General features: G+C 44.5%; 1 protein-coding gene across 3 annotated transcripts in view; it reads left to right on the forward strand.

The window, feature by feature from the left end:
* The window catches only part of meis2b (Meis homeobox 2b), a 37169-nt gene extending 26047 nt beyond the window's left edge, over positions 1–11122 (forward strand). For 2 of the 3 annotated variants that reach the window (XM_061754625.1, XM_061754627.1), the window contains 2 exons: positions 2138–2234; positions 10446–10586. In XM_061754625.1, coding sequence (XP_061610609.1) covers positions 2138–2196 — 59 coding nt within the window. In that variant the 3' untranslated portion in view covers positions 2197–2234; positions 10446–10586. Of the gene's footprint in view, positions 1–2137; positions 2235–10445 lie in introns of all 3 variants that reach the window. The other variant, XM_061754626.1, reaches the window with a different exon arrangement.
* Positions 11123–13216: the final 2094 nt, after the last annotated feature.

Here is a 13216-nt window from a genome sequence, read left to right on the forward strand (position 1 = left end):
GATTTTTCATCCCAGCCGCTTGACACTTGGTTGCTAGCGAGAGTTGAAGATTACGGCTTGATGAAGCCATCAGAACCACATCACCTGCAAAAAGCAGAGACGTAATACTGACGTCACCGGACCCCCTCAACGCCTTGATTGCGCCTAGAGGTTTTGTTCCTGAAGGTAATTAACAGAATCAGTGACAAAGGGCAGCCTTGGCTGACTCCAACTCTCACTGGAAAATAGTCCGACTTACTGCTGATAATGCTGACCAAACTCTGACACCGATCGTACAGGGACCGAACAGCCCTTATCAGGGGTCTGGTACCCCAAACTCCCGGAGCACCCTCCACAGGACTCCCACTATATGCAGTGTTGATGGTGAACTGCTTCCCCCTCATGAGACGTCAGATGGTGGCCCTCAAAGCCGTCTGGAAGTTGCTCTCCATGGCCTTACCAAACTCCTCTCATGTCCGGGTTTTTGCCTCAGCGACCACCAAAGCTGCGTTCCGCTTGGCTAGCCAATACACATCAGCTGCCTCTGGAGTCCCACAAGCCAAAAAATCCTGATAGGACTCCTTCTTCAGGTTGACGGCATCCCTTACCGTTGATATCCACCAACAGTTTCAGGGATTGCCACCACGACAGGGACCGACCACCTTATGGCCGCAGCTCCGGTCTGCCACCTCAGGAATGGAGGTGTGGAACATGGTCCACTCAGACTGAATGTCCCCCGAAACGTGAGCAAAGTTCTGTCGGAGGTGGGAGTTGAAACTCCTTCTGACAGCGGACTCTGCCAGACATTCCCAGCAGACCCTCACAATACGTTTGGGCCCGCCAGGTTGGACTGGCATCTTCCCCCACAAAGTTTGATCATCGAACTACGGCCTAGGGGGTCCTGGTGCCAAGTATACATCTAAACACCCTTATGCTTGAACATGGTGTTCGTTATGGACAATCTGTGATGAGCACAGAAGTCCAATAACAGAACTCCGCCTTTGTTCTGATCGCGGGGGGCGTTTCTAACAATCACAACTTCCAGGTGTCACTGTCATTGCCCACGTGAGCATTGAAGTTTCTCAGCAGAATGACGGAGTCCCCAGCACCCCCTCAGAGGACTCCAAAAAGGGTGGGTACTCTGAACTACTGTTTGGTGCATAGGCACAAACAAAAGTCAGGAGCGCCCCCCCCCCCACACACACACACACACCCGAAGGCGGAGGGAGGCTACCCTCTCGTCCACCGGGATGAACCCCAATGTATAGGCGCCAAGCCATGGGGCAATAAGTATACCCACACCTGCTCGGTGCCTCTCACTCTGGGCAATTCCAGAGTGGAAGAGAGCGCAACCACTCTCGAGAGGACTGGTAGCATCGACCAAGCTGTGTGTGGAGGCGAGCCCGACTGTCTCGTCGGAACTTCTCGACTTCATACATCAGCTCGGCTCCTTCACTGCCAGAGAGGTGACGTTCCACGTCCCTAGAGCCAGCTCCTGTAGCTGGGGATGGGACCACCAAGGTCCCTGCCTTTGGCCACCGCCCAGCTCACACTGCACTCGACCATTATAGCCCCCTGGTGAGCCCATGAAAAAGGGGACCCACGTTACCCTTTTGGGCTGTGCCCAGCCGGTCCCCATGTGGGCCAACCCGGCCACCAGGCGCTTGCCTTTGAGCCCCACCCCCAGGCCTGGCTCCAGAGGGGTGGCCCCGGTTATCCGCATCCGGGCAAGGGAAAACATGATACCATCTATTTATTCATCATAGGGGGTCTTTTAGCCCTGCTTTGTCTGGTCCTCACCTAGGACCTGTTTGCCATGGGTGACCCTGCCAGGGGCATAAAACCCCAGACAACTTAGCTCCTCGGATCACTGGGACACACAAACCCATCCACCACGATAAGGTGATGGCTGAAATTACATTTGTTTCTATTCACAGTAAAGATAAATACACTTAGTCTACTTCCTAACCACTACCTCCTCAAATGACTTACTGAATATTGTTCAAGAAAAGAAATAAAAAATGCTTGGGAGATAATGTATCCTTGTTATCATTTGTGCAGTTAAGCTGGAATCCGAAAAAGCACCTTTACCCAAATAGCAACTAGGTGTGGGTGTTATTTGTTTTCCTTTATATTGCTTTACACACTCTTGTTCCAGGTCCAATGGGGGGTATGGGTATGAACATGGGCATGGATGGGCAGTGGCACTACATGTAAGCCCAAACCACTGAGGCCAGCCTCAACAACAGGGTGAAGTAAGTACATTAGTGCATATTTTATCTCTTTACACAAAATATTCTGACAAGCAGTTGAAGGCTATCCATCATAAGGTTAAGAAGTACAGTACCATAAAAAGTACAAACCCTAATTCCAATTCGGTTACAACGTTGCATAAAAGGTACATATAACAGAATACAATGATTTGCAGGTTTGCAAAAACTTTTTGTTTTTCTTTTCAAATATTCACTCATTTTGAATTTGATGCCTGCAACACATTCCAAAAAAGCTGGGACAGAGGCATGTTTACCACCGTGTTGCATCAACTTTCCTTTTAACAGCACTCAATAAGTGTTTGGGAAATGAGGACACTAATTGTTGAACCGTTGGAGTAGGAATCTTTTCCCATTCTTGCTTATGTGCAACTTCAGTTGCTCCGTTTTGTCATACTTCGCGTTTAGTTTTGCTCTATACATTTTCAATGGGAGACACTCATACTCTTTTACTATGAACCCAGCCTCTTGTAACACATGCAAAATGTGGTTTGGTGAAATAAGCAGGGAAATCACTAAAGAAGCCGTCGCTTGGATGGCAGCATATGTTTCTCCAAAACCGGTATGTACCTTTCAGCATTAATAGTGCCTTCACAGATGTGTAAGTTACCCATGCCTTGGGCACTAACACACCCCCATACCATCACAGATGCTGGCTTTTGAACTTTGTGCTATAACAATCTGGATGGTCCTTTTCCTTTTTTGGCCCAGAGGATACGACATCCATGATTTCTAAAATCAATTTGAAATGTAGACTCGTCAGACCACAGCACACTTTTTCTGCTTTGCGTCAGTCCAGCTCAGATGAGCTCGTTCCCAGAGAAGGCGTTTCTGGGTGTTGTTGATCTATGGCTTTCACTTTGTATGGTGGACTTTGAACTTGTATTTGTAGATGTAACGACGAAATGTGTTAACTGACAATGTTTTTTTGAAATGTTTTTCAGCCCACGTTGCAAAATTCTTAACACATTGATGCTGGTTTTTAATGCTAAGAGATCGAAGGTCACGGGCATTATATGTTGGTTTTTGACCCTTGCCACTTACTTGCAGCGATTTCTTTAGATTCTCTGTATGCTTTGATGATTTTATGGACCGTAGATGATAAAATCCCTAAATTCCTTGCAATTGTATGTCGAGAAACATTCTTAAACTGTTGGACTATTTGCTCACGCAGTTGTTGACAAAGTGGTGAACCTCACCCCATCCTTGCTTGTGAACAACTGCCTTTTGATGCTCCTTTTATACCCAAACCTGACACTCACCTGCTTCAAATGAACCTGTTCACCTGTGGAATGTTCCAAACAGGTGTTTTTTGAGCATTCCTCAACTTTCCCAGTCTTTTGTTGCCCCTGGCCCAGCTTTTCTGGAACAAGAAAACAATAACGTTAATCATTTTTAACATGAAATATCTTGTCTTTGTAGTGTATTCAATTGAAAAAAGCCTGAAAAGGATTTGCAAATCATTGTATTCTGTTTTTATTTACATTATATACATCATCCAAACGTCTTTGGAACGGGGTTTGTATTTGCCGCATTATTAGGATTCCCACATTGATTCTAGACAGGACATGCCCTGCTCCAATATTACTGGCTAGAGGACAAGCGGCACTGCACTATGGTTGGCTTCCAGACACGAAAAGAAGTATCGCGATTTATGTGTGGCTGCGTTCATATATTTCCCATTAACCCTAACCCCCCCTAATCCTAAACTGAACCCATCCTAAACCACCTTTTGCCCCGACCCTAGCCGTAAACCTCACAATAACAAACTTCTTTGTTTTTATGTTGTACAAGTGTGATACAAGTTTGGGATTTACATCTCGTTACATCTGCCTACCCTGCCCTTCCCGCGACGCGGGCGCCAATCGTGTTGCAGCGGGGCGTGTCTTGCCTAGAAACTATGCGGAAATCCTAATAAGGCGTATTTGCCCCATTCTTTATTTATTTTGTTTATTCTTCGTCCTCCTCCTATTTTTTATTTTTAAATCCTCACTTTAATGTTTAAGATCACCAAACAAATGTAAATAGACAAAGATAACCCATACATCCATCCATTTTCGATACAGTTTATCCACAGTAGGGTCGTGCGCGTGCTGGAGCCTATCCCAGCTATCTTTGTGTGAGAGGCGGGGTACACCCTGAACTGGTCGCCAGCCAATCGCAGGGCACATACAGTATTCACATTCACACCTACGGACAATTTAGAGTCTTCAGTTAACCTACCGTGCATGTTATTGGGTTCTGGGAGGAAACCAAAGTACCCGGAGAGAACGCACGCAGGCTCGGAGAGACCATACAAACTCCACACAGGCGATGCCGGATTTGAACCCCGGTCCCCAGAACTGTGAGGCAGATGTGCTTTTTTTTTTTTGTTCTGTTCGGCTGTTAGGTCAAGCAGAATGGAGGATCTGTATCCCTTTTATGCCAGAACAGTTTTACTGTGTCACAGTGGAGTTTTTAAGCTGCCACTGTGGTTTCTTAGTATTATAATGGATATTTATTGAGAATCAGAGTCGAACACAACAAAGTTTCTAGAGAGGAGTGATAAAAGAAGACAAAAGACAAAGCACTAATTGTAAACAAGATGAGAAAAGTAAATCATTATATATGTAGAACAATGAAGCATTAGATATGAGTGTTGTATGGGACAGTAGTGACAGGACAAGGACAGGAGAAGACGCATGCAGGACAAGGGTCGTGAACCCGGCTGTACAACTGAAGTGTAGTGGGAGTGACTATGTCAATTATAAAAGTCTATATGACGAGAGTGTGAGTGACGGGATACCCAAGCAATTTGCATATTCATGAGTTATTTGTCGCAATAAGTGAGTGGCCCCACACCCGGCGAAAATGTCCCAGGGGTGTGTGCCTGTGGACACATGCAAGTGAATGGATACCTTTTCGCATGACTGACAGAAGTGTCCTGTAATTGCTGTGCCCGCACCGTGGTGGCTGAGGACCCCACCCAATCAATCGAGAGGCGGGATCGGGCCCAGGAGTTCATCTGAAAGCAGCCCAGCGGACGGGACACGTCCCACACCGCCCCAGGCACCCTGCCACCCACAGGAGAGCAAGACGCTCCCCCCCAACCTGCAGGGCCCATAATGCAGCCAGTCCCTGCTCAGCCCGAGGGTGGGACGGTGTCCCTTGTTTGTTGGAAAGGAGGGCGGATAGGGGCGCCCGACAAGGGAACGATAAGGGCTGGGTGGACCCAGGGAGCAGCCACGGGGCCTGAGATGGGAGCCCCAACGCTAAGCAGTCATCCAGGCCGGGGGCCCGGCCTCAGGAGCACCGCCCTGAAACTAGTGAGAACCCACCTTCCTCCCTGTTACTATGATTGCCAGGTCCCCGAATGTAACCCCCCTGCCCCCCGAATGGTGTGGTGCATTAAAATCTGGAGAGGCCAGTGAGCCGGGGGCCTCTGCCAGCCACTCCTACCTAACAGCCAAACCCCGCCACCCAAGACCCACCATCCCCCACAGATGGGTGTATGTGGAGAATTAAAAAACACATGGTGACAAGTGTGTGTGATGCTTTAAAATCCCGGGGGGCAGAGAGGGCGGAGGGGCAGGGGACCCAGACCGGGAAACAGCACTGACGTGTTGAAACCCGGTCCGTCGCCCACACCGTCCCGACCCCATACCAGTCCCCCAGGATCCCCTGGATATGTATGTGTGCCCAGATGTGACTCGTGAGAAAAATATATACAGTGAGTGTCTGCTAGGTGAGTGATTAAGAGGCATGGATCCTGCAGGTCGGGCCCATCAGGCAGGACAACCACAGACGAAGAGGGCCGCTCAACCCAGCCCTGCAGCATCAACCCCAGGACCAACACGCCCCCCCCCCCCCGACACACATATTCCAGACAGTACCCACTACCCGCCCCTTAGTGTGGGAGGCGGACCCCCATCGCCCCCCCCAAGCCAGGCAGGGACGAAAACCCAGAGCCCACAGAGGACCACCTGGCCCACCCGCAAGAAGAGGAAAAGGCAACTGCAGCGGGACACAAGGAACGGAGAGGAGAGGAGGAAGCAGGCCCGAGGAGCGACAGGGGGGGGGGGGGGGGGGGGGGGGGGGGCACCGCCCCCACCAGTAGCCAGAGCGGAGGATCCATGCAGGCGCCAGCTGGCACCGCCCCAGCACCCACGGAACATGGGCACGTCACCACCACACCATCAATACTCCCCGGGAGGTCAATCCAGTGGTCGTTAATAGCTTATTTGTTTTTCCAGTTTAATAGAATTGTTTTCTTAGCAGTTCCTAATGTGACAAGTAATGATTGTGAATGTTTATTAGGGAGGTCGATTATGCTTAAATCGCCAAGTATGCACAATCTTGGGGAAAGTGGAATCCAGAAATTCCAAATGTAAGAAAGTCTTTGTGTAACCGAAAAGCATGAAAATAGGTGTCTGGGGTATTTTGGGTGCATTGCACGCATATATTAGATGGAGAGAAGCCCATTTTATGCATAGTGTACTGAGTAAAGTGTGTTCTATGGAGCACTTTATATTGTATAGGCTGTAAATTAGTGTGGTTTTTTTGGCCATTCTGCACATATTGTTACATATCTCTATCCAGTAGTTACGGTCAGCGGACATGCAAAGGTATTCTTCCCATTTGGTGATGGGTAAGTGCATTGATTTAGTGCATGAAATTCATTTCTAAACTTTTGAGAGATTTTTTTTTGGGATTTGCGGGAGAAGCTTCACTATTTGCTTGACCAACTCCAGCAGTTTGAGGGTGCTCTGGAGTGTTGGTATTCTTTTTTTTTTTTTATTGCTGCTTCTAATGTATTGTATTGAAGAACGTTCCCGCCTGTTATTTGGAATTCTTGGAACAGTTCATGAGTCGGCTACCGTGGCACCCCGAAGATAACCCAAGTAATCGTAACACGCAATTTTTAAATGGCCCTATTCAAAGCAACCTGGCTCTGTGTGGGAAAAGTCATGTATTTTCACGACCAAAAGGCGTACTTAAAAGTCTTAGATTTTCTCCAAAATGGGCGGGGCGCCTTATAATGCGGTGCGCGCCTTATGTGTATGTGTGCACCGAGTTCCAACATCTGTAAATGTTGTTGTGTGACTTTAATGAGCGCTCCGCTTGACTGACTGGGAGCATTTCCAAACCCCTCCAGCAAGACAACCCAAATGTTTATGGCTGTGGTGCTAAAAAAAAAAAAAAAAAAAGAGTTAAAAGGTAATGAGTGCATTATTATGACCAACAGTGTTTCATTGCATATCAAATATTTTGTTTTCATGTGTGCAGGTTATACATTCGTATTTAGAAGATTTACAAATTGAATAAGGTACTCAACATGGGCAACAAAAATGGGATCTCCACCATTATTTTGAAGTTTATTTTTGAAGCAGTGGAGGGGTTGATCAAACTAGAATTGACTTTATTCCTCAATAGCTAGTGCAACTACATTGTAGCAACCACTGGCATCGGAATGCTTGTAAATAATCAACAAGATGATGGGCATTTTGTCATTCTCTGGGACAGTAGTTCTGGAAGTGTGGCACAAGCACCACTAGTGGTACTCCTCCTCAACTCCTGCTCGTGGTACGCAAACATCGCACTGTTAAATGTTCAAACTGTGCATAATGTTACAATGGTTGCCACTTTTCTTGAATGCAGTACATTACATTTTTCAAGTACATTTCAGTTGTATTAACTTTGAAGTGCATTTTATTTTTTTAGATAAATCTTCTTAAATAGTTTGTTTTCATTGATTTACTGTAGCTAGAAAATGAGATCAACGTGCAGTGCATTTTCATTGCATCATTATTGAAGTATTGTTACTTTCCTATATGTAAGGCCAAAATGAATGTGCACACTCTGCATAATGTGACTGTGGCTTACAGTAATATAACATTGTTTTCTTTGGGAATAAAACCTCTTCCTCATGTAGGACGAACATTTGAGCTTACTACACTACTGTATTTTCATGGTCGTCCTTCTTGGAGAGCTCATCTTTTTTGTTTATGTGGCACTTGGTCTAAAACCACGGCTCTAAGACAAGACAATGCCAGCGTCGGGTTCATTTTATTGTAGGTTTTCAATATGACGTGTGTGTGTGTGTGTGTGTCTACTAATAATGATGCTTCTTACAAATTGCATGTGTGAACATTGCAATGTTTGAATTTTGTCAGTTAAAACACCGACATTATATAGAATTCTTTTTTTAACAGGTGTTTTATATATATATATATATATATAAATCAAGGAAAGGTGATAACAATACAATTGTTACCTAAAAGTGCCCTCACCTCTTTTAAACACCAGCTTTTTAAAAAAAAGAATCCTTGTGATTCTTAAATAACACAACACATTCCTCCACTACCACCCCTTCCTTCCCTTTCTCCAGCTCCTCCATCTTTTCTCATCCCGCAACCTGATTAAGAATCAGGCTAATCCCACCGCTACCCCTCTCTTCCTCCTCCTTCGGCGCCTATCAGCTTTATACCGCGGCTGACAGTTCTCAAATCAAGACATATTGCCTGCCGAAGGCATCCAAGCACAGAGAATTTTATTTAACAGCCACACTCCACTGCTCAATGAGCCACGCTGTAATGACACTTACCTTGATTAATAGAGCTCTTTATATGTAAATAGGATCTGCATTTGCTTCATTTTTCATCCAGCGGGCCAATTTTTTTGCCAACACAGCTGCCTCGTTCCTTGCCTGATAATCCCCCGAATGTTGCTAATGAAGTTCAAACAGTATCATGATGCTTTTTGTGACAAAAGAAAAAAGAAAAATGAAATAAAGCTTGACATGGCTTTGCAACCAGAATCAACACTGCACTGTATGTATCTGGCGGTGATTTCATCGAATTAATTCTTATTTAATTATGAGTGGGTAGCTACAGTGTAATTCAATGAAGCCTAGTGTATTTTCCTCCCCCCAATTTCGTCTGCAGTGAGAGCATATGCTGACAGCAGCAGTAAATTTCCTCAGGACTGCAGAAATATTACACTTTTCCCATGCACAATAAAGCCAGAGCCATAACATTTAACCAGCATGGAATACATGAGTGAGTCTGCATTACAGCCTGCCCTTTTGAAAAGGAGGAGGGAAAATACCAAATGATTTATTGCTTGGACGAAGGCTGAACAGAATGTGGATATTTCATCTCGACCTTCGCTTAACTATATTGTACCGAATCTGAAAAGAGGAGACAAAAGGTGTTGAATAACCGCATAAGCTGAAGTGTAAAAATGGGTAAACATTATTTTGCCACATCATTAGCCTGGGGGGGGGGGGGGGGGGATCTGAGAGAAGTTGTGCTAACTTATGACATGCAATGAAATAATCATAATATCGTGTTATAATGTTTTCATAAATATATGAATGGACAACCACATTGTTTGTGTATTTTCATTCGCCCTTGAAAAAAAGTCATTTGAGAACAACCTTGCTGTGAACTCGAATTTTATTCCGACAATAAACAAAAAACGATATAAAACAAAATCATTTGCGCTTGTTATGCGTAACATTGGAAACAAATACACAAGCAAAATGTTGAAACATCCATATATATGCATGTTTTTTTCTTTACCGGGCGTGCTGGCGCCTACACCCTGAACCGGCCGCCAGCCAATCGCAGGGCGCATACAAACAAACAACCAGTAATCCTGTTATTTATTCCTATAGCCGAGCAGCACTTGTACGTCATTACAATGAGTTGTTGCAATGCGATATATTGAAATGAAAGTCGATTATTGAAATGGATCCAAGCGCAAAAATAAAAGCCCTAAATTATAAGGATTGAATTGATTTCTTTTGGGTTCCATTTTTGACATACCTCGTACCTGTATTTATCGAAATGATTAAGATGATCAGGTGCATTTGAAATGATTTCCAGAAGGGACCCTATTTGCTGCATTTTTTATTTTGAAGGGCCATAAAAATCAATAATTCTGCAACTTTCCATTTTCTATATCTTTGTCCTCATTTTTCGTTTTGTCTTGCGTCGATTAAAAAAATAAAAATAGCCACAAAAAAAATGGAAACAAACCATGGCGAATTCATTTTTCCGCAATGTAAAAAAAAAAGACAAATGTAACGGCATGCATAAGGGGTATTTGCACATATGCTGTTTTAATTGTGTGCAATTTTTCGATGGAAAATACGATGACATTGTGTGACCTCACACACACACGCACACTCCGACTGTATCTTTGTGTGTCCAGGCCTCCATGGTTGGCTCAGGGACCTTCTTCATTCAGCTTGTGGAGCTTGAGGCCGCCCGTCGCATATCCACGCGCCCACCTCATCTTTGTGTTGCGTCGAAAGGACCACGCGTGGGGAAAAGCGTCACCTGCTGTCGGGAACTCTTTTTTTTTTGTGTGTGTGTGGGGGGGGGGGGGGGGTATGCCGCTTGAAAAGAGACTTTAGTATGAACTTGAAGAAAGGGGGAGGGCGTGTGGCTGCAACGCGAAAAAAAACCAAAAGACATTCTGAACAGCAGTCACGCATTTTCCCCTTTTTCATTTTAAATTATTTATTTATTTTTGTACCACGGCGGACCACAGGGATCACACCTTTTCCTCCTTCTTTTTTTGTATTTTTTTTTTTTTAGTCCAGTCTGTCAAGCTTTACTCACCTGTCCAAACAACAATGTATAGACACACACACACACACACACACACATGCAAACACTGTGGAATATATTTGAAAAATATGTATAATAATTTGAATTGTCGTGCTGTATACACTTGTGCTTCTTTTCTTGAAATATGCTCTTGTGACCCCACCAAACATCGCCAACCTTGAGCGATGTCACCCCCCACTCATGTTGTCGCATTTTCTTTTCATGCTTTTCTCCGTGTGTGCGCAACTGGAAGGAATTTATAAAGGGTTCAATCTTTTTGGATTATGTTTGAATTATTTTTCTGTCACCAAAACACAGAGGGTGGGGCGGGGGCGGGGGCGGGCAAAATCTGCACTAGAACCAAATGGAGACAAAATAAAGAAAACAGGACAAAGCACGGTGTGTCGATGTAAAGAAGGCCTTTGGGATGGAGAGGTCGTGTGTGGGCGCTGGGGGGGAAAAAGAGTTGTCGGAGCAGGTCACGTGTGCAGCTTGGGTTCGATAGGAGACGGGATTGCAGTTGTCTGCTGTTATTGGATTGGTAGTGACAGCCGTGATGGATGGGCCGGCTCCCAAATTCAGGGAAATAAGAAAGAAGGCTGCAGCTGCTTTTCACGACACGTCTTTGTGTGTGTGTGTGTGTGTGTGTGTGTGTGTATTTCATTTTGTGGGTAAGGAAGGATCATGGCACGGTGTAAAAAAAAACAAAAAAAGAATGCCGAAAATCGTGGTCGTCTTGTGATACTTTCTTTATAAAACAGATCATTCTTTTAGTTAGTAAATAAGTTAGTTGTTGTTGTTGTTGTTGTTGTTTTGTAACCCCTTTTTTTTATGAGCATGTTTCCCATAGCTCGTGTTATGGCCCCGCATTTCAGGAGGGAAATATAAATAAATAAGCGCATAAACTGCACAGAGGAGCTCATTTATCACTGTCAGACTGCAACGATCCTCAGAGGCCGGTATCGACGGAAGCGTCCATCGAGGACCCCCCCCCCCCCATATACAGTAGCTGCCCCAAAATTATTTCAATCAACACAAATTCAACGAAATCAACACGAACTTTTACGAGATTTCTTCAGCAAAGAAACAGGAACAATTCGATTTAGTGCCTTGGCTATTGCAGCGTATTTTTATTATCATTATTGTTAATAATAATAATAATAATAATAATATTGTAGTAGTAGCTGAAAGAAAAGTTCTTAGAATTGACCGATTAAAATATGTTTGTTGTTTTTTTTTTTTTTTTAAGGAAAAGATGGGGGATGAAGTCAGTTTGCCGGAAATGACTTTTTAGTATTTTTCGTAGTTGTAGTAGAAATATTGACGATTTTGCGGCAGTTAAACGCAAACTTCAAGCAAAATGAATTGGAAGATAATAATTGCGGGCTGCATTTACGGCTCCCATGACTTTTATTTGGAATGTTGCTTTGATCATACATTTTAGTGGATACTAAGGCCCAAACTGCATCACTGACCTCCCCCAAATAAAACCAAAAAAAAACATATAATGTTCCAAATCTCCATATTAAGCAAATACAACTATATTTTTTGTTTGTTGAATTAAATGTCTCTTAAAGTCTACCGTACCGCTCCGATGTTTAAATAAAACAATGTCGAACATAGCGTCGGTTCTAGGAATCCAAATGCTCAGACTTGATTTGCTCCAGCTCGCAAATCTTTCCCGGTGTTCTCGAGCGCCAACAGGCCTAATTGGTTCGCTTGCGCAGACCGCGCACAAGATAAATGCGTTGTGAAAGCTGCCGGAAACGCGCGCGCGCCTGTCCGGATGAAATGTAGGTCAGAACTGCAGCAAGCGCAATGCAGAACGGTGCCGTCGCATGATCGCCGAACTCGACTGGGAAGTGCTGCGGCAATTCTTCCTTGTTGTCAAGTCCAAGTAAGCAAAATATATCCTGATATCACTGTATGTTGTAAATGGCATTATAAAACCTAAATCATGAATATTAGGGTATTTAGTGAGGGTAAAACTACGGGATCAAATAGTTTCTAATAATAATCCCATTAGAATCAGTACAGCTGCACTGCTATCACGTCGCCTCGCAATTCTGGATACACTCGAGGTCAATGATTGCTAACATACTGTAAGGTTTCCTGGCTAATATTGAACCATTAACAACCAGTGAACAAAAGACAATTCGAGCCGTCTGATTGTTGCTTTCGTTGGCCCTGAGTCGTGTTGTGGTCAGCAAAACCAAATGCTTGCCGACATGGCAGGAACCACAATCAGAGGGGTGGCAAACATCCAGAGATGCATTCTCCTATTTGAATCATTGGCTTTGCATTATTTGTAATTCCAAACAAATCCATCATGGTGTAACTGTGTGCACTTCAAATGAACCAGCACGCTGG

Source organism: Phyllopteryx taeniolatus, chromosome 18, assembly GCF_024500385.1.
Source record: "Phyllopteryx taeniolatus isolate TA_2022b chromosome 18, UOR_Ptae_1.2, whole genome shotgun sequence".
Lineage (NCBI taxonomy): Eukaryota > Metazoa > Chordata > Actinopteri > Syngnathiformes > Syngnathidae > Phyllopteryx > Phyllopteryx taeniolatus.